General features: G+C 43.5%; 2 protein-coding genes across 2 annotated transcripts; one reads left to right on the top strand and one right to left on the bottom strand.

Moving 5' to 3' along the window:
• The first annotated feature begins 1,232 nt into the window (after positions 1-1,232).
• Positions 1,233-19,776, top strand: LOC127008206 (glutamate receptor ionotropic, kainate 4-like). The gene is made up of 11 exons (XM_050879916.1): positions 1,233-1,820; positions 2,094-2,290; positions 4,328-4,429; positions 7,091-7,312; positions 9,915-10,015; positions 13,201-13,377; positions 14,021-14,229; positions 14,986-15,203; positions 15,508-15,656; positions 16,935-17,042; positions 17,424-19,776. Exons 1-11 carry the CDS (start codon positions 1,649-1,651, stop codon positions 17,614-17,616), a joined length of 1,848 nt encoding a protein of 615 aa, XP_050735873.1. The 5' UTR covers positions 1,233-1,648; the 3' UTR covers positions 17,617-19,776.
• Positions 19,571-27,098, bottom strand: LOC127008211 (selenoprotein K-like). The gene is made up of 4 exons (XM_050879923.1): positions 26,934-27,098; positions 24,768-24,852; positions 24,098-24,178; positions 19,571-21,304 (listed from the first exon to the last, which is right to left on the bottom strand). Exons 1-4 carry the CDS (start codon positions 26,950-26,952, stop codon positions 21,223-21,225), a joined length of 267 nt encoding a protein of 88 aa, XP_050735880.1. The 5' UTR covers positions 26,953-27,098; the 3' UTR covers positions 19,571-21,222.
• Positions 27,099-27,305: the final 207 nt, after the last annotated feature.

Genomic DNA, 27,305 nt, shown 5'->3' with positions numbered 1-27,305 from the left:
TTTAACTTCTTTGTTCACTCACTCACTCTTTAATGAAATCATTAATTAATCCATGCATTCATTCATTCATTCAAATGTTCATCAATTCTCTCATTACATATGTTAAGCCATTTACCTAAATGTATCTTACTTATTTCTAACATGAAATATGTTGATTAGGAATATGCATTGTACTGTCTGTGTCACAAAGAGTGAGCAGATGGAGATTATGGGTGGAACCATGTATCAGAACACATCTGGCAATAAAAGCAAGACTATTTACTTGTCCATCAAACATCCCCCTCCCTACCAGCCCCCTCCCAAGCCTCCCCTTATCCACCAGACCATCCACCAGACCTTCCGTTATCCACTTGTCCATCCATGGGTCCATCCATTAAATCTCTCCGTAGTTATTGCTTCCAAGTCATATGAGTAAGATTTCTCATCATATGAGTAAGATTTCTCATTAGCACTGTGGTAGAGAGGTAACGAAGATATGATAAGCAGGTCAAAGTTTTAAGAAAAATATGAAAACAAAAGTAAAGTGTGAAAAAAATATGAAGAAAATAAGATAATAGACCATGTTCCTGTTATTGAAACTAACATAATGACAGAATGGGTGTAATCATGATTTAGTTGCTTCAGTTTTAAAAGAAAGAAGGCTATTACTGCAGTTACTGGATATAGTATGTGCTTGAGAATGTACAGGAAAGAATGTGACGAAGACTGACATGAAATAGCTATCTGCGAGGGACAGAGTGGACTAGAGATGAATGGGCTGTGTGCCGTGCATTTCCTGGCAGTACATAATGAAGTCAAGTTTTCTCAGTATTCAGCTATGTAGATAGCGTCTGAATAACACACACACAAAAAAAGAATTTTGGTACTTTAAATTGCTCTGCTATAATTGTGTATTTGTATTTTTATTTTTGTTGTTGTTGAGAGAGAGAGAGAGAGAGAGAGAGAGAGAGAGAGAGAGAGAGAGAGAGAGAGAGAGAGAGAGAGAGAGAGAGAGAGAGAGAGAGAGAGAGAGAGAGAGAGAGAGAGAGAGAGAGAGAGAGAGAGAGAGAGAGAGAGAGAGAGAGAGAGAGAGAGAGAGAGAGAGAGAGAGAGAGCACATGTGCGACGCACATGTATCCAGCACATGCAAGAGCTTCCCTGTATGTTGTGCGTTGACGGTAGTGACGGCCGTGGTTGCTCTTTATGGTCGTGGGAGTGGCCACTCCGCCACTGTAAGGGCAGGCGCGGGCGAGTAGCTTAGATATACAATCCATAATTTTTTTTATATACCTGTGGTCGTGCACTCCACGCGCGACAAGTGGACTCATTGCCGATGGCGATGGAGAAGAGTGCGGGTCGCGATGGTGGTGGGACTGACGGATTGGGGGCGTGAGATGGTGATATTGTTTGACGAGACCGAAGATATGCACTCGAGATCAGCACAACAGTTCAGTACTCTTGGATAAATGGACCTGATTGAGTTTTAGAGAATCGGAACCCAAGCGAAGGACTTGGTCAAACAGTGAGGGTCTGACAGTTCTGGCGTAGCCTGCGACCCTCGGCTCGAGAGTAACGGCTGCGGACGCCACTTGCAGGCGAAGAGAAATACGGTGAGACAGGAGAAGGTGGGCGCTGGTCAAGTGCCTGCCTCCTGTGTCCTGACGGAGTGATGCCAGTCGTCTTCGTGGTGTGGTTGGCGGCGGCGGCTGTGTGCGGGGGCGCTTCGGAGGCGGGGGAGGCGCTGACGGCGGCCATGTGGTGGCGGGCAGCCGGCGAGGACCTGGTGCGGGCGTGGGCGAGAAAGGAAGAGGCAATCAGTGTGACCCTGGTGACGATAGACGGTGCGTTCTTGTTTGTCTGTGTGTGGAGAATAGATGCACTTTACATTATAAGACCTTCCCATCCCATCTCTCGCCTCCTCATTCTTTCTTCTTCGCTCCCTTTTTCCCCTCTTTATTCTCTTATCAGACTTCCCTCCCTTTCTATGCCTTTCACTCACCCTTCACCCTCAATCTCTAGACACAATTTTGTGATCAGTTTCCCAAGTTCCTCTATCTCCCCTTTCCTTCCGAGTACCCATCGCAAGCCTAACTTCCACCTCACCCTTCCCACAGAGGACGAAGAGGATGTTGCAGCGGCGTGGGCAGGCACAGTCAAAGCCACAGCCGAGCGCCTGACCACCACGGCTACGGCGGACCCATGGGTATGCGGCATCACCTCTTTGCGCGCCCTCCGACTCTGGAACCCGAATATCAGGACGCTGGTGGTGGCTCCCTTCTTCACGCAATACCACGCCCACGTCCTCTCGCAGGTAAGCCAAAAGGAGTGTGAGTACGTGTGCATGTGTGAGTACGTGTGCATGTGTGTGTGTGTGTGTGTGTGTGCGCGTCATGTATCCAGTCAGTGACATCTCAAGTAATGGACGGCGGACTCTTTATATATATATATATATATATATATATATATATATATATATATATATATATATATATATATATATATATATATATATATATATATATATATATATATATATATATATATATATATATATATATATATATATATATATATATATATATATATAGAAAAGCAAATTAAATGTATTATTCATAAATGCGAGTAAATAATTATGGTTGAATACTAAAAAAATAAGAAATAGCATGTATAATAAGGCCCTTAATATAGGTTGATTTATCTAGTGAAATGATTATATAAAAATAGTAACTTTTTATATAGTTATCTTAAAATGGTTTTAATACAAGATAGTCAACATATTGAAGTATTCATATATGAATTTTTATGCAGATATATTTATTTTTGTGGCGTCAGGAAGGTTTTTCGTCGCGGCGCGTGAAATGAGTCAGATTCGGCGAATTTTCGTCGCGACTTCTGGTCAAGCTCGAACAAAAACTACTGACGCTAGGAAGGCGTACTTGGTGGCAAATGAAAGCTCTATTAATACAGATTAATAATCAGAAAAAATGGAAAGCTCTAAATAAATAAAATAGTTATAAGCAAAAAACTAGTACGTGTCCAAATCGCGGTAAAAGGGCCGAAAAACAGGCTATTTTGTGACGGCTCGACAACAAACCTGGAATCGAGCTATCAAAAAATCCTTCGAGCTGATCAAACTACACTGCCAAGAGGGGCTACATGCCAAATTACAGCCTTCTAAATGCAATAGCAATGCCACACTAGACAAAAACGACAAAGTGTCTAGAGTTCGTCAAAATCGCTCTCAAAAGGGTTACGTCTCGAGCTCTAGCGACGAAACTACTGGGAGTAGCGATATGTTATGCATCATATTGGAAAGCACATTGGTAGAGCTAAAGTATTTGATAAATACGTTTTTTGTAATTCTCAAAAAATGAGTGGGTTTCATGGTTGGGAACTCAAAAATAGTTTTTTTTTTCAGAGTCGTTTTTTGCGAATGTGTTCGATTTTTTACCCTTTCGAGTCGGATTTGGAGCCCGGTCGCTTATTAAAAAATATAGCCCTTTCATTTTGCCGTCGATTGATCCAAAAACATCTCTGTAGCCCTAGAAATAAGGGAGTTATGGCGATTCGCACCAAAGCGGTTGATTTTCCAAAATTCGCGGCTTAACAGTTCAGTCTTTATCTTGTGTCGGCGTTCCGTTCGGTTAAGTAATAATGACGCTGAATAGATAAAAGGGGAAGACAATTAAGGGACCGACAGGTATTCTATGGGTGCGGTGGCGATGATTAATGGTGATGTCAGGCATGGTGTTGGTGGTGGTGGTCATGAATAGGTAATAAGGGAAGGTATCCAGGTGCTGTCGGTACTATAGTGTTGGAAAGATAACAAAAAGGAGAAATGGCGATAGGTATGGTGTTGGTGGTGGTGGCAATGGGTGTGACAGGGGTAATTTGGAGGTCACAGGTATAGTGGTAGTGATAATGGTGACACGTATGGAAGTAGGGATGGTGACGGTGGGGGTATGTATACTAGATGGTGAAGGTGACAGTGGGGATGGTAACAGTAGCTAGTGAAGGTGATAGTGATGGTGATACAGGGGCGTCTTATGGAAAATGTTCAAGGGGGGTGGGGGTGGTGGGGGGGAAGCCAGAGGTCAGTATTCTCAGAGGTACAGCAGGAGCGTCGGACTACCACCAGGGTCATACAACTACCCCTGGAAATACCCAAAATTACAACAGTACGAAAACCGAGTCAAATATGGGTGGCCTACTTGGCGGCCGAAATGTTTAAGAATATGTCCAAGTATGTTTTAGGTGCCTCCCTCGATCACCCCTTCCTCCAGACGCTCAGGTATTGGCAACGGTGGTGATGGTGGTGGTGAGGTTTGTTATGTTATGTCTTCCCCAGGTAATGAACAGCTCCAATATGCAGGTGAGGAAATGGCTGTTGCTCTCCGTCCCACGCCTTGAAGACCTGCTGCCCGCCCTCTTCCTGCCCTTCAGTAACCAGGTGAGGGCTGGGAAAAAGAGAGAGAGAGAGAGAGAGAGACACACAGAAAGACCCACAAGCACCCCCTCTCTCTCTCTCTCTCTCTCATACTTGGCGTGTTAAATCCATCAGGTTAATCAATACGAGGTTGAAAACTGAGTCCACATGGGGAAAAGCACCTTACTATTTCTTCTTGAAGGTCGAACAAGTTTAAAAATTCACCAAACTTAACAGGGATTGCGTGATATTACCGCCCTGACACACACTCTCTCTCTCTCTCTCTCTCTCTCTCTCTCTCTCTCTCTCTCTCTCTCTCTCTCTCTCTCTCTCCTGTTTATGATCGATGACACTGCGAACGAGGAACAATGGCATAAAACTCAAATGTAGACAAGTAAATTCAGACTGTACCAAATTTTTCTTCACCAACGTTGTAGTGAGAATGGAATAAGCTCCCACCTTCAGTGGTCCAGTGTAACACGATTGACTCCTTTAAAAACAAGCTCGATCGTCACTTCCTTGAACTTAATATTAACTAGAGTAGAAATGCAACGTTTTGGAGCCATTTGATTAATGTAGAATCACTTAGATTTAAGGACAGGCCACCTAGTCTGGATCATGGGGGTCTGTGTGGTCTGATTTTCTATGTAAATCTATGTAAATCTTATAGCAACAAGGACGGCAATATTAGTTATGATGGCGGTGACAGTTATTGTGGTTACGAGTTACATTCCTTACCTAACTTAGCCTAACGTAACCTCATCTTTCCTTAAAATCTATCTAACTTTTTATCTGGGAAACCTAACCTTGATCAAACAAACTTAACCAATTTTAAAGTAACCCAACATTATCTAATCCAACCTCAGCAAAGCAAAGCAACATTAACCTAACCTACCTAACCTAGAACAAACAACCAACCAACCTAACTGAAACAATGCAACACAGTCTAACCCAAGCTAAAGGGGCTATTACACTGGGCAAATTTTCCGCGGATCTTCAGTCAAACCACGATTTCCGCTGGCGTGGCTCTCATTTGTTTCTTGTTATTGCTGCTGATGATGATGGTGAGTAATACCGTCGTCCTTCGGTGAAATCTACGGTGGCTTTGGAAGATCGTGGATACGTCAGAAAACCACCGAAATATGAGAACCACGCCAGCGGAAATTGTGGTTTGACTGAAGATCCACGAAAAATTTGCCCAGTGTAATAGCCCCTTAAGCAGACTAAACCAAACCAAACCTAATCTAACCTAACGCATCCCAACCCAACCTACCGTAGCCTAAATTACCTAACCCAGACTAAACATCATCATCATGACCAGTGCCGGATTTATGCCTGTGGAAGCCCATGGGCAGTCTCTATGTGGAGGCCCCCAATCACCGTAACTGAGTTCTTGTAAAGGAGTGAGGTGATGAGCAAATCGAGCATAACCAGCTGGGAGGGGGTCTGGGAAAATTTTGACTTTTTTTTTTTTTAGGAGCCTTTTAAAGCCAAGAGAAGATGGCGCCACTATAAACACTTGCCTGCCCCATGACGGGCTGGGGCCGAATACCATCCAGGCCCCTCAAGCAAGCCTACCGGCGCTGTAGGCATAGACGTAAAAAAAAAAAAAAAAAAAATATGCAAAGCTAAATTGGGAAAATTAGAACTTTTAGTTGTAAATATACTGTATATTTAGTCCAGAACATCTCGGAACACACTTGTACTCTGAACATAGTATTTTAGGTTTTCATAATGTTCATAAATGTTGTGCTCTTTTTCTAATGTTTAGATATATCAAGCATCCCCCACATAACAAGAACTTCAAATTCATAGAATCAGCATATAGTACTCGAGGCAGTAACATAAATATGGTAAGTTCACAGTTCCGTCCATAGTCCAATGGATTGAGTCGTATATTACGTTGGCGCCTGCATGTCTGTGAATAATTCTCAGTTCCTGACAATTCCTTTCCCTTCTCGTAAACATGGAAGCAATCACGTTTTTCTTGTACAAAACATTCCAAAGACCTCAACATTGCTTCTGCTGTGTTCAACTCAAGTTTGGGGTTTTACAATGCATGGCTTGTAGCATCAACTCTACCAAGAATACCATGCCAAAAAACAGCATAAACAGACGTTAAACAAAATGTTGATGATGATGACATCATCATCATCATCATTTCGTTTAACGTCCGTTTTCACTCTTCCCGAGCGGTTGGACGCAACCTAACCCAGAGCAAACAAACAATCTAATTAAAGGACTTCATCAACTAACCCAATGGTTCCCAAACTGGGGACCATATTGCAGAATGTAGGGGGCCATAATCTGAGGCTATGTACGTACAGATGAAACCAAAAGGAGTTTTGCGGGTAGACAGCCAGTGGAGGGAACTTACTGGTTCAGTATACAGGTTTGTGCAATGCCTTGCTGCCAGATACATGAGTAATACGTCCTTTTTTTTTTTTTTGTCCGTGTAATTACCACATTTTATCTGATTCTGTGTTCTTGACATTAAACACTGTAGTCACGGGTTAGGGTTGAGGGGAAGGCCATGGACAAGGATCATGTATGAAAAGTGGGTAACGACCAGAAAAAAATTTGGAAACCACTGGTCTAACCCAACCAAACCTAACCTAACCTAACCCAACCCAACGCAACTCAACCGAACCTAGCCTCACCCCAACTCCCTCATCTCTCCTTCAGGTGGTGGTGGCGCAGTCGGGCCAGGTGGTGGAGCTGTGGGAGCAGTACCAAGCGGCGCCGGAGCTTAAGCGACACCTTCACCTGCGTGCCACCTGGACGCGGCCGCCGACGCGTCAGGGTGATGGTGGAGGCGGCGAGGGGGGAGGCGGACTGAATCTGCTGCAGGTGCCTTTCCGCCAGCCTGACCTGACGGGGCTCCACATCCGCTGCCTGACGGAGGAGGTGAGTCACGTGCGGGGGAGAATGAGTGGACGTGTAGGTAAAAAGGCAGATCAGAGTACATATAGATAGGTAGATTGAGTGGGTGGGTTTATAGGGATTACGATAGGTAAGCGTACGTAGTAATAGATAGGTAGAGAGAGAGGGTGGATTTATATAGATGTAATGATAGATGTAGATAGATAGATGGATAGATATAGAGACATAGATAGATAAATAGATAGATAGACATCCATGTAAATATAATAGAGATTTTTTTATGCCATCAGGCGATTGTGGCTATTAAGCCAGAGAGAGCGCGGGGGGAGGGGGGGAAGGGGGGGCAAGACGCGGCCTTGAAGTGGTGAGTCTTGTGTTATTTGTGTTGGCGGGGATAAATTAGTTGTTTTGATTACCATTGCGTGTCTCTCTCTCTCTCTCTCTCTCTCTCTCTCTCTCTCTCTCTCTCTCTCTCTCTCTCTCTCTCTCTCTCACACACACACACACACACACACATACACACACACAAAGACAGTAGGGTAGGCGGTGGGTGAGTGGTTAGCGTGCGGGCCCCGCATTCACCGCGTGATGGACGGCGCGGGTTCGAATCCACCGCTACCACCTGGGATTTTTCAGTCACCGCCGAGTGGCCTAAGACAACCCACATGCTGTCCTGAAGACCACCCATCAACCCGGACTCTAGAGGAAACCGTCCAAGTGAATCAAGAACGAGCTCCGGAGGGCACAATAAAACACCTGCCTGCTCCATGACGGGCTGGGGCTGACTACCATCCAGGCCACTCAAGAAAGCCTACCGATGCTATAGGCTGGCACGTGAAAACACACACACACACACACTCACAGACACACACACACCATTTTTTCTTCTTCGTACATGCAGCAAATCGACTGCATTTTTTTTCCCTCTTCGTGTGTGTGTGTGTGTGTGTGTGAGAGAGAGAGAGAGAGAGAGAGAGAGAGAGAGAGAGAGAGAGAGAGAGAGAGAGAGAGAGAGAGAGAGAGAGAGAGAGAGAGAGAGAGAGAGAGAAGAGAAGAGAAGAGAAGTGAATCATAAAATCTAGACAGCCACGTACTAATACCACTACTGAAATAGCATATATAACGCACTCCAACGAAAAGCCCAGAAAAGCGAAGACACGCTCTCATGCCTCCATTAATAATTATTCCTTCTCAGTTTGTGAATCCAGGAAACAGCAACACGGACACGCACTTTGGTAGTTAAGCGCGGCAGGCAGACAGATTGACAGACAGCCCGACACATACACAAAGAAGCAGAAAGGTGAACAGACAGACAGACAGACAGACGTAGGCAGGAAGACAGATTGATAGACAGGCCGACAAATACGCAAAGAAGCAGAAAGGTGGACAGACAGACAGACAGACAGACGTAGGGAGGAAGACAGACTAATAGACAGGCCGACAAATAAGCAAAGTAGCAGAAAGGTGGGCAGACAGACAGACAGATAGACAGATGGACGCGGAGGCAGACTGACAATAAAACATTTACAGATTGACATGTAAGCAAGAAGAAAAAGCGAGACAGACAGACAGACAGGCACACGAATACGCAATGAAGCAGGAAAGTTGGCAGACAGAGACAGACAGATGGACGCGGTGGCACATTGACAATAAAACATTTAATGATAGACACGTAAGCAAGCAGAAAAAAACGACATCAGCCAGACAGAGACAGACACACAGACAAACACAGACAAATATTTAAAAAAAGCGGAAAAGTGGCCAGATAGACAGACAGACAGACAGACACGCGCAGATAGATTAACAATAATACAATTACATGGAAAGGAGGCGATATGAATGAGTAACATGAAACGCTGGTTAAGATTCCTGATAATTCGATGTAATGTTTATGGTCATGGTAGTAAAAGCAACAGTATCAGTAGCAGCAGCTGTAATAGTAGTAGTAGTAGTAGTAGTAGTAGTAGTAGTAGTAGTAGTAGGAGGAGGAGGAGGAGGAGGAGAAGGAGATTTTGTTTATTTACTTATTTTCTTTGTTTGTATGTATTAATTTTCCTCAGACATAGGGCTTAAAACACCTCTCAATTATTATTATCGTGTTTATTGATTATATTATCTTGACCACATTTATATATGAAGATCAACCATTTACTGACATCCATTATAATAAGAAAGCTAACCTAATAATTATCTTTGTTACTTTATCCATCTCTTTATTCTCTTTTCCCTTCTGCCCCGTCGTCTTTGGCCTTTTCCTCCTCATCTACGTCCCTCCTTCCTCTCTTTTCGTTACTTTATCCATCTCTTTATTCTCCTCTCCCTTCTGCCCCTTCGTCTTTGTCCTTTTCCTCCTCCTCAACGTCCCTCCTTCCTCTCTTTTTGTTACTTTATCCATTTCTTTATTCTCCTTTCCCTTCTGCCCCGTCGTCTTTGTCCTTTTCCTCTTCCTCTACGTCCCTCCTTCCTCTCTGTTTGTTACTTTATCCATCTCTTTATTCTCCTTTCCCTTGTGCCTCGTCGTCGTCGGCCTCATCATCAACGTCCCTCATCGTGCCTCCTCTCCACGGCTGCTGTCCTCCTCCTCTTCCTCCTCGCCGCTTCCCGTGCCTCTTCGGTGTTCCCTCAGTGGGCGCCCTTCGTTATGGTCGACACAGAGGGCGGCAAGATGCGGATCAGCGGCGTGGCCGTCGAGATCTGGAAGACGCTGCAGGAACTACTCAACTTCACGTGAGAGAGAGAGAGAGAGAGAGAGAGAGAGAGAGAGAGAGAGAGAGAGAGAGAGAGAGAGAGAGAGAGAGAGAGAGAGAGAGAGAGAGAGAGAGAGAGAGAGAGAGAGAGAGAGAGAGAGAGAGAGAGAGAGAGAGAGAGAGAGAGAGAGAGAGAGAGAGAGAGAGAGAGAGAGAGAGAGAGAGAGAGAGAGAGAGAGAGAGAGAGAGAGAGAGAGAGAGAGAGAGAGAGAGAGAGAGAGAGAGAGAGAGAGAGAGAGAGAGAGAGAGAGAGAGAGAGAGAGAGAGAGAGAGAGAGAGAGAGAGAGAGAGAGAGAGAGAGAGAGAGAGAGAGAGAGAGAGAGAGAGAGAGAGAGAGAGAGAGAGAGAGAGAGAGAGAGAGAGAGAGAGAGAGAGAGATATGGTAGTTACAGTATAGGAGACGATGGGGTGGGAAGGAATGAGAGGGGTAGGAAGGATGAGAAAGGGAAGGAAAATATAAAAGATAAAAAGATAAATAGAGTAAAATGGTAGGACAAGGAAGAGAAGAAACGGTAAGCCCAGAGACGGGATGAGAAGGGAAGGTAATAACAGGGAGAGGGGACGGACAGCAAGATTATGTCGGGTATCTGTCACCTGTTAGTCCTTTAAAGCCCCGCCGCACGGTATAGGACTAAATAAATAGTCGCCGCTATTCACGCCGTCTGCCCTGCTTTCTTTGTCACTGTGATGGATTTCCCTAGATCGGATCTCCTTTAGTGGCGTGCGTGGTACAAGACCCCCACACGCTGAAAAGATAATTATCGATATTACGTAACTGCCGAGATTCCACGTATACAGGCATCGCCACCCTCGACCACCTAGAGAATAATGTCAGAAGGGGTTGGTTAAGTCAATACTGTCATGCCTAGATTACCTTGACTACTCGGTTCATGGCAACAGTCTATTCAAACGAAGTGTTCCTCTGGCAACGTTTATCCAAGAACATTTCAGTGTTCTCTGCCAGCCTGGGTTTTCTTTTTTGATCAACGCGAACATGCTTACAAAACTGGTCTCCTTAATGGTCTGGAGCAATTGGTTGAACTTGGTTCAATACCTTACATGTACCCTTAGCTGCCTTGGAGACACCTAAAAGTCCTTTATTTCCCTTTTCATTTGTATCGTGTCTGTGCCAACCAAAGGAGTCTAAACACACACTAAAATCCTTGGTGCAAGCTCCGGTACCTGTCGAAGGGGTGGTGCCTCTGGCGTCATGGCTACAACTCGGTGGGAGGTATTAGCTGATTAATATGAAATGATCATTCGTTCGCATTACCGTCGTATATTGACAGGCAGACAACTGTCTAAATACGAGCATGACCTGAGTTAAGATTTTATTACACAGCTAACAGAGGATCAGAGTAATTTTTGTGTTCTTTTCACGGAATATTAAGTAGTTCAGAGCTTCAGTCCCTTGTATGTGTGCTGAACTCATCACGGTAATGTTTCCTGTTTTTTTTTTTTCCAGTAGCAAAATATGTGAAGTAAAGATATCCTTACAAGCCACTACCACCATCATCACCACCATTAACACCGGCCACATTCTTTACCACTACCTTTCACAATTGATAGCAATCCACCCGCCATAGCGGAAGAGCATAACAAAACATGCTTCAATGCCTCGGCCACTTCCTCACATTCCTTCTACCCGCTCACGCTCGTTCTTCCATTACACACACACACACACACACACACACATTTTGTTTTACCGTACCTCACACATCGCTTTCACCGCACTCGTCTTACACCTTTCCTTCGACCTTACTGTGTATTCACGCTTTGAATTCTTCAGGAAATTCACCTTTACTTCGCTTTCTTTCATTTTTTCCCCCTTCCTACCAACAAATTCCTATTATGTGTTTGGAATATTCGGTACACTGGGGTTACTCATGTTTGGTTTGCTCGATACAATGAAGAACGGTCTCCTTACACAAGCCTATCCCTTGTTACCCATCGTACGGTTGTTTACTAAGATTGGTAGGTACTCTTAGACGGTACCACCTCTCATATTAATTATTTCCAAAGGCCGAGAAGGAGACCAGTCGGGTTCTATTGTTTCTGTTGGTTCATTGTACAGAAGAAGGCTCAAACTACCAACAGGATCATTAAACTGCCCCTGGAAGTGCTCAAAACTCCTATGAAAGCCCATTACCTTCACAAATACATACTTAGACGTAATCGACGAAAAATATGAAGTAAAAAAATGCTTAAAGTAGTTATTAGTTAGATATCGGTACCTTGCCAACATTTTGTAACTGAAAGCAAAGAGGCGGATAATTAGGAAGTATTTTACAGCCACCTGGAGACACCTGGCGCCTCCATCAGTAAGATTCCCCCTCCTCCATTCCAGCAGGTATCATGTAGGCTAAAGAATCAGTTTCGCCCGTTACACTATACTAAACAATTGCGTAGTACTTCTTCCTCTATTATTATTATTATTATTATTATTATTATTATTATTATCATACGTTCCTCCTCCTCCTCCTCCCCCTCCTCCGCCATTCCAGGAGTTATCATGTAAAGGATCAGTTTCGCCCGTAACGGTACTAAGGAGGGCCGCTTTCACAGTCGTTTTGTTTGTTTTGATCGTTACCAATGGCTGTTATCGCCGCTATAGTATTTCCATGTAAAACTGGCCGATGGGGTAGTGGCGGCTGCGGGTTAGCCTAGCCCCGCACCTTGCCACACACTCTCAACACCTCTCGCTTCCTCTGCACCCGCCACTACCCCATAGGCCAGTTTCACGTGGAAAACTATAGCGTCGATCGCCGCCATTGGTAACGATAAAAACAAACGAAGTGACTGTGAAAGCGGCCCTAAATAACTGAGTAATACTTCTTCGCCTGATATATTATGATCATACACTCCTCCTCCTCCTCCTCCTCCTTGCTCTAACCACTATCACAATCATTATTCGTATTCGTTAGAAACTTGGAATATGAAGTATTCGGATTCGAATACACTACTCTTGTATTCATTCCATCTCTGAACCTAACCTAACAAAACCCCGAATAGTTTCCTTTCGTTTTAACTCAGGAAAACTCATTTATACTTCTTTACTAATGAGACTTTCTATACAACAAAGTGAGGTAATTTCTTCCCCTCTCTCATCATCCCCCGTGGTAGCCAAGCAGTGATTCAGTCTTCTCTCTCCTCCTCCACCTTCAGGTACACGTGCAATCGTTCTCCTGACGGCGAGTGGGGTGTGCTGAGGCCTGACGGGGTGTGGAGCGGCATGATCGGCGAGTTGGTGCGCGGGGCCGCGGACGTCATCGTGGGGACCGTCGACCAGACCCTCCAGCGCACCATGGTCATTGACTACGCCATGCCCATCACCACGTCCACGTGAGTGCCTGGGTTGAGAAGTGGTAAAGAGAGAATAACAACTTTGCCTTTATTGAACTTTTGTTTCTTTTCCTCTTTCACCACTTTCTCTTCTTTAACTCCTCTTCCTCCTCCTTCACCTCCTTGATTTTCTTCTTCATCTCTTCTTTCTCCTCTAGTATATAGTAGTACGACAAACTCGTTACATGTTGCGTGATAGTGATTTGCATTTTGCAACATTCAGACATTCAAGGGTTTTGAATCCGGGTTACAACTGAATTTTCCATTTTATTATTCCGAACATACCGAAGGCGCGCGAATTCTGATTTAAAGCCCAGTGTGATGTTTTAACCTCTTTGCATTTCAATGTAAAAAAAAGTGAACCAAATAAATAAATGGAACATTTTACAAAAGGACTGATATTTTAAACGCGTGTAGTAAGGTGTCTATTTTTTTTTACCCATTTACACTCGTGAATCATATGTCTGTCTATCTCTAGCCCACTGAAACGCGTGAAGCAAGAATTAAGTGTCTGTCTGTATCTAGCCCATTTTTTACTTGTGTTCGAAGCAAGAGCTAGGTGTCTGTCTCTAGCCCATTGAAACGCGTGAAGCAAGAGGTTTACGTTTGTATATCTCCATCCTCATGCCCTCCGCTGGCGTAGGTTCCGTCTGATTGTGCGGAAGCCGAGCAGTGCCGTGGGCGGGTGGGACGGCTACAGCATGGAGTTCACGCCCGCCGCCTGGCTGGGCCTCCTGGTCACCGCCTGCCTCTGCTCCTTGGGCCTCGCCCTCGTGCTGCGTTTGGCCGCCAGGGAACGATTTGCTGTGCGTGAGGCTGTACTCATCGTCCTGGGATGCCTGTGTCTTCAAGGTGAGAGAGAGAGAGGGGGGGGAGGGGGAGGACTATGTAAAAGAGCTAGAGCAGTGGTTCCCAACCAGGGGTCCACGGTAGAATTTCAAGGGGTCCATAGAGATTCTAATTGTTTTTGAATTTATTATACTGGAATTAAGAGACATGCGGCTCGGAATAAAATCCATACTACTATAAACAATCCATAAAACTAAATGCTTAAATGATAGAATTGCTCTACATTAGCTAACGGTGCCAGGGGGTGTCAAACTCACTGCCCACGTGACAAATTTGGCCTCTGGGACGGTCAGGAGTGGCCCGCTTAACCTGTTTCGTTGTAGGGATCCACAGGTGAAAAAGTGACTGGAAAAGGGTGAATAGGACAAAAAAAGGTTTGTTAGATGTGATATTTATAGCCTTTGAATATGTTTCCATTCGTGCCTGCAGCCTGCCTAACCGACTGCCTTCTTTTTATTTCTTCGCTCTTCTGCCTTTCTTCCCTCTGTTTTTGCTTGACTTCCTTACTCCTCGTGCCTTCATTATCGCCTTCCATTGGTTCTTCCTTTATACCTTGTTTCCTTCCTCCTTTCTTTGCATCCTACCTTCCTTCCTTTATCCCTTCCTCTTCGGCTGTCTTTTTTCTTTCCTTCCTTTCCTCCATTCTTTTCGTCTTGGCTTTCTGTATCCCTCCCTGTTGCCTTCTTCCTTCGTCGTATTTTCCTCCTTTGGTTCTTCATATTTTCGTTATATCCCAACTAACAAACCTCTTCGCCCTAGGTCCGGTGAGGGAGGAGGATCGGATGTCTGGGCGGATATTACTCCTGACGACGGGCGTGTTCGGACTGCTCTCCGTCACCCACTACTCCTCCGTCATGATCTCCTTCCTCTCTTTCACTCGCGTATCCCACCCCATCACCTCCCTTGAGGACCTCCTCTCCTCCACCACCTACACTCTGGGCCTCATTCGCGGCACCTCCACCCAGGATATACTGCAGGTAAGGACGTGGAGTAGAATGTAGGTGTGGGTCTCTCTCTCTCTCTCATGATTCATTTACTTTCGTGCCTAAGCTTTTCCCTTTATTTTATATTAATTTCCTTCCCTTCCTCGTATTTTATACCTTTCTTATGTCTCCTCTATCAGTCGATAAAGCTCCTCTTCCTTGTTTTAATAATAGATTACTTTCCCCTATAGAATGTGGATCTCCCTTCAACAACTCTTATCCATCTGCATGATATTCGCCCTCCACCCTCTCTACTTCCTTCGTCTCTAGGTACTGTGTGCGTGTATCTTTATGGCAGGTATCACGTCGTGACCTCTACCAACGCGTATGGAACGAGCTGCTGCTGCCTCGGCCTGACAGCTTCGTGGCGTCCGCAGCAGAGGGCGTCTACCGGGCCCTTACGGAGAAATATGTCTTCCTCATGGACGAGAGTACATACTTGTACAGGTAAATAAGATCTCCTTGTTATGATTTTATATGGAAGGTATACGAGATGAGCTGCTCTCTCTCTCTCTCTCCATATAAGTCGTTCACAGCTAGTTATTTATGCTCGTGAACAGTTTGATGCTCTTGTTGAGAGAATGAATCTTTCTTGGCGCTTGGGATCTAAGTTTCAGTCCTTATACAGTATGCTTCGAATCTTTCAGGTCTCGACTCGTGTTTCAAATCCAGACAAGGATGGAAGGCCTTCAGCAAATGACGTTTAGACTCCTTTACGGATTCCATTTCTAAAAAGGGTGAGATTGAGTTGGGGGTTGATAGGAAAATAAAAAGTTCCATAGTGCAGTACAGTAGGGGTAGGCAGGATCGTTACTGGATATGAATCCACCAAATCCATCTGGCGCCGCTTGGCGCGCATTATTTTTTTTTTTTTTACAAATACAAATACGATAATGTTCGCAATTTCTTTTTTTGTGTATGTTTATTATTATTATTATTATTAGTAGTAGTAGTAGTATTAGTAGTAGTAGTAGTAGCATTGTTATTATTATTATTATTATCATTATAATAATATTTATTATAGTCTGTTCACTTAGGCTAGATTCCTGGCGCCTAGGCAGATTGGTAAGCTTGCAGCTGATTGGCTGCTCCGCTCTCCCGCTAACACTCACGTCGGACCACATCTTGCGTGATGGTTGGGGCGAGTGAAATGTTGCTATAAATAACTCTTGTGTTTTCAATACGTAGAGCTTTAACTGCATTCTGATCACACTATCGTGTTCACGATAAATTTTCCTACGTAATGTAATAATATATTTCTGCAATCAATGAACAACTGTTGAAAACAGTGAGCATAAGTAAAACATGTTATAAAAATCTTTTTAACATCTTCACGGTTCAACTCATCGTAATACCATTTTCTTATTTGTTTTGTAGAGTTTTTAAAATACATCTTGATTCTACAGTCACTGCTGAGTCTGATGGTGTCAACCAAAACTGGCTAGCTCGTATATGAGGTGAACTATGGCATATAATAAAGAAACATGTCTCACTCGAGCATGCAAGATGTGGTCCGACATGAGTGTAAGCGGGAGAGCGGAGCAGCCAATCAGCTGCAAGCTTACCAATCTGCCTAGGCCCCAGGAATCTAGCTTAAGTGAGCAGACTATAGTAGGCTAGAACATAGTAGTGTTCACAGGAATGATACCCCCCCAGATCTCAGTGAACCTTTGAAAGGGCTCCCCCCCCCACCAGATCCGCCACTGATGCCGCTCCCTTCTCCAGGTACTCAAGTGATTGTCGCCTGATGTATGTGGGTCCCAGGTACCTCTCGATGCCGTCCACTTTCACCTTCAGGAAGAACCTCCCCTACAAGCAAATATTTGACCAGGGGTATGTGTGTGTGTGTGTGTGTGTGTGTGTGTGTGTGTGTGTGTGTGTGTGTGTGTGTGTGTGTGTGTGTGTGTGTGTGTGAGAGAGAGAGAGAGAGAGAGAGAGAGAGAGAGAGAGAGAGAGAGAGAGAGAGAGAGAGAGAGAGAGAGAGAGAGAGAGAGAGAGAGAGAGAGAGAGAGAGAGAGAGAGAGAGAGAGACCCAGCGGCGGGCCGTTGCCCGCTCATCAACATATATGTAAGATGTAAAAATAAAGAAAAAAAAGAAGAGAGAGAGAGATTTGGCACTTATCACAACAGAATCCTGCCAGTAGTGGTGTGGATATTTGTTTGCAAGGTGTGTAAGTTCTCACCCATCCCTCATCTCTCTCCTTCCTTTCCCAGAATCACGCACATCATGGAGGGCGGGGTAATGTCTCGGGAGATACGGCAGATGCAGCGCATAGCGACGTGTGGGACCGACAACATCATGCCACTGCGTCTCGAGAACACTTTCACCGCTCTGGTCATTCTGGGGGTTGGCATGCTGATTTCCATCATCCTCTTGCTCATAGAGAAACTTTCAATGAGGCGATAGGATGAGGGTGTGTGATTGAAGAAACCACTTGGTGACGATGAGGCTGACAGGTATGAAGGAACAGAGCTGTGTGAAGGGAGATGGGCCGAGAGGATGGTGCTGTTGTTAGTACGGGTTAGTGGTTGTTGTGTGAGGCCTTTACTGGAGATGAAGCGAGGATTATGACACCCATATGCAAGGAGTTAATCTTTAGACGTATGCCTCTGAGTGTGTGTGTGAAAGCTGGGGGTGAAAGGAGGGGTGATCCATGGGTTGCATGCAGTGCTGCCTGCTGTGTGGCATTCTGGTGCCGTTCCTCCTGACTGGAAAAGGGGGCTGGTTGTCCCTATCTGGGAAGGGAAAAGGGACCAACAGGTATTACACTGTTCAGTGTGCTGGTCAGTGTTCGTTCATCTGCTGCTGATGCAAATTTGATCTCGTCTGCTAAAGTTTCAGAGACCTAAGTAGTCCAAGTTCAAGCCCGGCAAGTCAACAACTGACTGGAACCTAGCATTTATAGTCCTTGTGGAATGTCGATTTGAGATTCGCGAGGGGCTACTAGCAGCCTTTTTCTGTCTCAAGAAGCCATTTGACTATTGTGAGGCACTCTTGGATATTCTGCAGATCCGTGGGATTCCTGCAAGGCTCACTGACCTGATGACTAGCCTTTATGCAGGGAGTGAGAATGATGTAAATTGTGGGGGAGGAGTTTCCAGCTTCTTCCCTGTTGATTCAGAAGTGAAGCAGGGGTGCTTCATCACTTATCAACGCCTGCATGGCCTTTTTTTTTTTTTTTTTTTTTTTTATGTCACGGCCTATTGCACCGTTAGGCTTTTTCACTGGTGGGGGCCTGATGGTCGGCCCAGCCCGTTGTGGCGCAGGCGAGTGATTATAGCGGCGCCATCTTGTTTTGGGCATTAAGCAGAGTTGGTGAAAGTCATTCTTGCAAGAATTGCACCTTGCAGTAACCAGCCACTATGGAGGCCTGGGATGCATTCATTGATGAAGCAGGTTAGGTTTCTCCAGTAGAGGCAGCTTTTTCATAGTGAGGACTTAGGCAGCTACAGCTCCTCTAGAATATCCACTGGTAATGGCATATGGTTGTCCCTGTATATGCTAATGTCAATCACTGTTCTTGTTCTGTCTGAGTGCCATGGGTGTGGATGCTGAGTGGTGGCAGCACCTGAGCAGAACTGTTGTAGTAGTACCATTGTCTTGCCTCTCCTCACAGAGTAGTTGGTGTTGCACTCAGTCACTCTGGATTTCCAGTGGGGAGGTAGTACCATCTGGAGGGGATGATTGTGAATCGCCTGGACTGTAGAGTGACTTTCAGGGTCAGAAGTTTTCTGCAACTCCATCATACCCTAATTGAAGTCCTTGTTGTTGTTGCCACCAGCTGTGCTGACCGTAAAAAAGATGCACCAGCTGTGCTGACCGTGAAAAAGATGCATCACCAAGTCCTTTGAGACGGGAAGCCTCCACTTGCAGCATTGTAGTTTGGGCAGGGACAAAGTGGGCCAGTACTGGGATCCACAAGAGGGTCTTTTTCACTTCCTGGAATGAAGCTGGGGTCCAAAAAATTCCCTCTTAGGGCTGAATAGCTTCCTCAAGATGGACAATTAATAAATTAGAGCAGAGGTAATTGCTTGGAGACCTGTGGGTGTAATAGCTAGGTGTGATCTAGAGGCTCGATAATAGGAAGGCCTAACCTCAACTCTGTGCAGAAGCACATTAAAGCGGTTAAGCCTCAAACCTGGTGGCTATATAATGGTGCTTGGCCATATCCAGCCAACACTCTTCTTGGGCCTGATAAAGAATGAAGTCAATACTGATTAAAGTAATCATGGCAGTGTTAAGAAAAGCAGGTGATATGTAATGACAATATATTGTATTTGGTAATAATCATGACATACAACACACCAATATATATATATATATATATATCTATATATATCTCTCTCTCTCTCTCTCTCTCAACCAATAGCACACAACAATTTTACACAAAATCTTGATGTTGGATGACCTAACTTCCCAAAATCTCCTTAATTTTTTTTATATGGTTGTGTGGTGTATGGGGGGGAATTACATTGCTTCATTTTTGTATTTGATGGTGCTTAGATCTGTCCTGGTTATGAAGAAAAATATAAGATGAGGAATGATACATGTTATGTCAATAATCATTTTTCCCCCTGAAATTTCTTTCCCGTTTCAAAATTGTGCATGAAGAAAAAATATGTTGTGTAAAATCAATCCTACAAAACTTGAGACCACTTGCAGTAGGTTTCAAGTGTTTGGTACAACAGATACTTTCCTTAATCATTTACATGCCTGTTGCTCACTCTGTATTGGTTGAACATTTGTTTTCCCTCAATGCACCATGTATGTATTCCATCATAAATCTGTATGACTGGTAAGCACTTTATATGCCCTTTTTCCTTAGTGACATACTTTGACCATGGCACACAGGAATTCACAATGCATCCATGATTACAACACTGCGATATAAAAATGTCAGGGTGCCATGAGTGAAAAGATGAACATAACATATATACCCTAATACAAACCTACGTGGCACAGTGTTAAGTATCAGGATGTGGTGAGCTCTTTACCCATCATTTGGTTCAAGTGAACTCAGCTGATATTGAAAGCTAAAGGTTGGGCACACATCTAACCTCTCCCAAAACAGGTCCAACTTAAATTTGTTTTATCATTAACATTCCCATTTGATATCTGAAAAGGAATTTTATCAATCTTACTTTACTCCTTTGTAGAAATATTAATAGAAGATTGCACTGCAACAAGACATTTTTACAAACCCTTAAATCAAACCTATATACAAGATCTCAAACATAATACAGTGTGGTACAACTACTGGGGTGGAAAACTGGATGGTTAGCATCACTATTTCTTTGTTGCATTAAATATTAACATGAAATGCAGGTGCAGTTATGATAATGAAACAGCTTCAACATAGTGCAGTTATTGACTGCAAGTGGTACTTTCTGCCAAAAATCACACATTAGCATTACTGCAATGCAGAATTCTATGTAATATCAATCATACATCCGTGGAAGTTTTGTTTTCCTTAAGTTGCCTGAGAACAATACCCAATCTTTTCCAAGGTTGCAGACTGTACCCTAACATTTGAGCAGATTAAAATAATGCCAAGCTATAAAAAGCGCATGGCAATGAACTTTATCAAACACAATTTTTATAACAAGAGAAACACAAGATTCAAGGACACTTTCACTGAAAAATATAGCTATCCTATCAATATATTATTTGGAAAAAATAGGTTTAGGAGAGGGCGATCTCTCTCTTTGGAAAAAATAGGTTCAGGAGAGGGAAAATGTCTCTCTATCTCTCACACACACACATCTGTAAAAGGGTTTTCCTGTTATCCACAGTGCCCACACCCAGCAGGGTTTGCTGGACACCGCTTCATATGTGGCTAACGCCTGCTTCTGTGGCTGAGAAAGCATGTGGAAGGAATATAATAGGTTCAATTATCACTTGGCACATACTTTTTCAGCTTCAGAATCACATGTTGGCCTGAAATCCCTAGACAGATGTCCAACACCCCCTTGGCTCCTGAGGTTGATCTAGACCCTCAGGAGTCTACCGACCTCATCCCCCACCCATAGGAGGTGCACCAGGACCCCCTCCATGGTTGACTCTTCCCATCCTCCTTGGGGGAGGCCCAGGGGGTCTGCAGGTGGGAAGAAAACACAGCATCAGAGATTGAGTTCAGAGGTCAAACAAACCTAACAAAGAAATACATATAAAATTACTGTATTTGGCAGCTTAATGTACACCCTGATTTGTTGTACACATCCAAAATTAGGTGGTGAGCAAGTTAGACTAATGCAACTAAAGGATTTGTCTACTTCTATACGAGGCATATTAAAATTAAACTGAACATCTGCATCCATAAATATGGGTAGCAGACACAAATGACTGTCCTGATGGTTTTTTTTTTTTTTTTTTGGTCACTTTCCTCAAACAAAAAAATCTTTCGGAATGCCTGTGGAGGCTGACATCTGGCGGTATTACGGCTGATGTGCCAATAGAAAATTTCCAGTTCGTCCACAGAGTTATGGGAGGAGTCAGGGTTTTATATAGGTCTCCCATATATATTGTCAGTTTTATGAGCAACTGAAGTTCCTGTAGGAGAACAGCAGAGGTGGACACAGTACTGAAAAATCAGAAGTGCGGTTGCAGTAGTGCGGTACTTTTTCTGGAGTAGTGCGGTTGCGGTAGTGCGGTCCCATTTTTTTTCTTTCCCAGTGCGGTAGGGGAGGAATTCTCCGGCGTTTGAGCGAAAACGAAAGATTACTAACATAGGAAAGTCATGACGGGAACAGTGAAACATTATTCAAACTGTCCAACATATTAAGACAAAGCACATCAACTGCAACTGGTAATAGCGAGACCTCGACCGTGGGAAAGCTCTAAGCCCTGGCGTCTCAGGCCTCAGCGAAGAAACCACGTGGAAATTTCAACAAGGAGATAATAATAATAATAATAATAATAATAATAATGATGATGATGATGATGATGATGATGATGATGATGATGATGATGATGATGATGATGATAATAATAATAATAAATTATTATTATTATTATAATCAAACAACATTGATCTTGGCTACAGAGAGAGAGAGAGAGAGAGAGAGAGAGAGAGAGAGAGAGAGAGAGAGAGAGAGAGAGAGAGAGAGAGAGATACAATGAAGTTAAAAAACAGAAATAGTATGTACTACGGTCTGTTATGCATAAAAAAAAATATAAAAAAATAAATAAATAAATGTGTACGGGACATGAGATTGAGCACCGATATGTTAGTCTTGCTTGTACTGTTGTACAGTACACTACCACGTACAGTCATCGCCAGAGGCAGTCATGGTACGCCGCCATGGGTTGAGTGACGAACAGATTTACCGAGTTATTCATTTCGTATTTAATTTTGAACAATAACTGAAAAGTCAGAATGAATGAATCACTGATTCTGATGACTGATACCGATTGACTGAGTCCGATGTTATGCATAAAAATTTTTTTTTTAAATCTGTGAGCATGCCACGCTGCAATGTCTTTGCATATCATATCTCATCTCTTACTAAATCAGCTTCCTCGAGGCTGGGCGTTCTGTACCGTCTCCGCCAGTTCTTCTCCCCTGCACAGTTGCTGTCCATATACAGGGGCCTTGTCCGCCCTCGTATGGAGTATGCATCTCATGTGTGGGGGGGCTCCACTCACACAGCTCTTCTGGACAGAATGGAGGCTAAGGCTCTTCGTCTCATCAGCTCTCCTCCTCATACTGATAGTTTTCTACCTCTCAAATTCCGCCGCAATGTTGCCTCTCTTTCTCTCTTCTATCGATATTTCCACGCTGACTGCTCTTCTGAACTTGCTAACTGCATGCCTCCCCCCCTCCCGCGGCCCCGCTGCACTCGACTTTCTACTCATGCTCATCCCTATAATGTCCAAACCCCTTATGCAAGGGTTAACCAGCATCTTCCCTCTTTCATCCCTCACGCTGGTAAACTCTGGAACAATCTTCCTTCATCTGTATTTCCTCCTGCCTACGACTTGAATTTTTTCAAGAGGAGGGTATCAGGACACCTCTCCTCCCGAAACTGACCTATCTTTCGGCCACCTCTTTGGATTCTTTTTAGGAGCAGCGAGTAGCGGGCTTTTTTTATTAATGTTTACTTTTTTGTGCCCTTGAACTGTCTCCTTTGCTGTAAAAAAAAATAAAAAAATAAAAATAAAAAGTACCGCAAAAAGTACCGCAGGATTTTTTAGTGCGGTCTGTGGAAGTGCAGTATTTTCAGAAAGTTTGTGGTAGTGCGGTACTTTTTTTGTGATGCTGTGCTACCGCATTAAGTACCGCACTTGCCCACCTCTGGAGAACAGGACATCTGAAATATAGATAGATATATAGCTTAGATCATTCTGGTTGCAGCACATGAGTCTGAGGTGTGCATTATCGTGCTCTGACGACATGCTGTTACACAGCGTGTCCAATTTTTTGCATAGTAAATGAAAACCTATGCATAGAAAATAGCTGTCACGATCAATAATACGCTGGCAACAATGACAAATATCATGTTATAATTGATTTTGAATTTCAAATTATTATTTATGTTGCAGACAGCTGTTTTGTTTTACTTTTTTATGTGCAGAGCAGGCCAGGGCTATTTAATACTTATAATGAGTGACAAATTATCAAAACAGGTATGTGATATAATTAATAATTTGAAACTCAAAATCAATTATAATTGATGGTATTCATCATTGCTGCCTGCATATTATTGAAACTGACTGCTATTTCCTATTCATAGGCTATCATTTATTATCCACGAAATTGGACATGCCATGTGACAGAAGTTGCCAGAGCACGATAATGCACACCTCAGACTCAGGTGCTTTGACTATCGTTTCTTTTATCACAATAGAAGGGGAAAAAAGCTAAAAGATCCTGCTGAATAGTACTTACGGCTTGCGCCCCGAATACCCAGAGTAGCTGCTCTGTCCACTGCCACGATTTGCTGCATCAGGATTGATGAGAGTTTGGAAGCTGCAGAGTGAAGAGAGGGATATTGGTGTTCAAGCCTGAAGTGTTTGATGTTTGTAACTTTTGTTCAGCTTGAAAATGATTGATGCTACTCTTCTGTTGAAACTGAAACATTCTACTTTATCTACAAGAACTGCAAATGACTCTCAAGCTTATAATGTCAAAAAGATGAATAACCATACTTTTGTTAAAGTGACCGGTTAACTGAAAATTGAGATGAGCTGGTCTTTGCTCAGACAGCTACGGCATGAAAAAGGAAAAAATAACTTACAGCCCCCTCCCCGAAATATGGTTGCCTGTACTTTAATCAATTGTGAGCTGGTCTTTGCTCAGACAGCTACTGCATGAAAAAGGAAAAAATAACTTACAGCCCCTTCCCCGAAATAAGGTTGCCTGTACTTTAATCAATTGTGAAGGAAGTTAGATTTGAACAGACAGATAGGACACATTCTTTGCCTAACTTTTACTTATTATTTATAATGATTTTCTAAAATTAGCCCCAATGGAAATTATTTTATAAAGTTTTAGTCTGCATAAACTATGTATAACTTAGTTCAAAAGGCACTGATTAATAAGAAACAACTTTACTTACAACAGGACAATAAAGTTAATGAATCCCCAGAAGAGGGCAGGGATGGATGTCAGGCTCCATCCACTCTGGCCTCCAATACGGCCATCTGTGGATAAGATGATGTATGAAGAAACAACTGAACTCGTAGAAGAAAAACTATTTTGAATTTTTTTCAATTCTTCCTTTAAACACCATGAGAAACTCATTGTAGATGACTGGACCCACAACTGACTAGTTTCAGACTCTGCAAACGTGGCTATAAACGAGATTCGTTGATTCCATGAGAATGGTTTGAGGCATCTTCAATTTTCAACTACTTTCACTAGTAAACTATAAAAAGAGTCCTCTTCCTATTATATTTCATCCATACTATGACAAACTCTTTAAAGAGAAGAGTATCAAGACACCTCTGAACCTTTTTTTTCCCTCAGATTTACTATTCCCTTTAATAGGGCAGAAAGCTGTGGACTTTTTTTCATAAGTGTCTTGGTCAGCCTCTTCTTGCCATAAAAAATCAATAAATACTAATGCTAGTCATACACTCAGCATGTCAATCTCATGGACATCTAAACCAATGGGTCTCAAAAAAAGGATATTTAATACAATCTAAAACAATTACCTAAATAGGGTCAATGATCAAAATGATTTTACCTAGAACAGATCCTTACAGAAAAATGCTAAGATTCAACAAACATACTAAACAATAACTCCAAAATTAACTGTGGGAATGCTTTATTCTCCTTTCTGTTTTTGCATGTGTGTTCTGTACTCGGCATCTTGCTGCTATAATGCTTTGGGCGAATGGGACCGCCCAACGGGGGGAGTGTTATTGCCAATCGGAGCCGATCGGGTAAGTGAAGAGATAAAAGGAAGGAATGCATAAGTTTAGGTAGTGAAGATGGTAGTGAAGATGGAGACAGAGATCTTTGGTTGTCGGGTGGTATGGCTGCACGATGTTTACAGAATAGGAGTGTCACGTCAGCATTTCGGATCACCACACGTCCACTTTTGATGAATCAACATGTATGATGGGGCGCTCAGGGGCTGTGCGTAGGAGGCAAGGGAGTAGCAGATCAGGAGCTGCGGTGGAGAGTGCTGCACGGCTGTCCTCGCCTCGCGACGGAAGTGAGACCAGGTTCACCACGCATTTTTTTTTTTTTTTTTTTTTTTTTTTACCCAATACAATACCCAACCAAACCCAAAAAAAACCACAAAAAAGAGTAAAAAAAAAAAAAAAAAAAAAAAAAAAAAAAAAAAAAAAAAAAAAAAAAAAACTGGGACTGGTCACATGCTAATCAACTACTAATAAAAACCATCGCTAACCGGATCATTGGCAACACTGCCACTGCCGCCGACACCAAAACAGAGCGCGTATGTATAATATGCCTTTTCTCTACCTTTACCACTTTTTCTTTACTTTTAAGTTTTCCACCTTAATATTATGGTTAAGGGACATGTATTTCATCCATTAAGTATAATATGGAGGCGTAATATCGTATTTTGGAGGCGCGGAGTGAATCTCCACAATTACCAATGATTTACCTATTTGCACACTGTAAGTTCTGTTCTCAAGGTAACTCCTCAGATAATCCAGCGCACCACCCTCAATTCCAATATTACATAAGAACATAGGGAAACTGCCAGAGGCCGGGTGGCCTACACAGGGCAGCTCTAGAATCCCTCCCACTACTCACGATGGGTGAGGTGTAGTTTCAGGGATTACAGGTAGAAGCTTGATCCTCATTTACCTTCAGTACAGGCGTACGCTCCAGAACCCTGTCTCCTTACTGCATCCACACCTCACTGCCATCTGTCGTCCTCGTCCATGTAGCTATCCAGTCTATTCTTAAAACAAGCTATCGTCCCTGCACTAACTATGTGACTGCTGAGTCTATTCCATTCCATATCATTCATGTCATTGTCATGTTACTGCACTGCATTCAGGGACCAAAAAAGAACCCATATTTTAAGTATTAACTTCGCAAGAGGTGGCTACCCTCTGTTCAATATTATCCAAAAATATTGTCGACCACCTGAGTGGAGGCGGTGAAAGACTTGAAATGGGGCCAGCAGGGCCCCGCTGTGGCCAGGGCATGTGTCAGCGGCGACCACACAGCGCTCAGGCGGCGTACGGCTTCAGACCCAGCCTGCACACACCCAGGGGACTCACGGCGCACGTGTACGCACCCGGTGATATGTAAGGCATGTTGCTTCCTCTCACGCTGGCACGGGGCGGCGGGCGTCAGGACATGCTGGGCCGCAGAGCAGCTCGGCTAACACCACGTCATGTTGACAGGCCGTTGGAGCGAGAAATACCTCCTCGCAGAAATAAGTCGCTCTGATGTCCACTACTCATGCGCACTATGGAATACACAATAATAAGAATGCATATTAACATGTTCTTGTCCTAGTTTTGTCCACTAGTGATGTTTGTGATGGTTGATATTACCCGTAAGAAAACAACACACCAGACCAACAGATCAAACAAGCAAGAGTTTAGTGAACATCAACAAGGGGTTAGGCTAAAATCTGCCCTGGTCATCTACTATAAAGATTTTT

Source organism: Eriocheir sinensis, chromosome 37 (assembly GCF_024679095.1).
Source record: "Eriocheir sinensis breed Jianghai 21 chromosome 37, ASM2467909v1, whole genome shotgun sequence".
In the NCBI taxonomy this organism is placed as follows: Eukaryota; Metazoa; Arthropoda; class Malacostraca; order Decapoda; family Varunidae; genus Eriocheir; species Eriocheir sinensis.
Note: the sequence above shows the minus strand (reverse complement) of the source record. Positions and strands in the feature narration are given on the sequence as shown.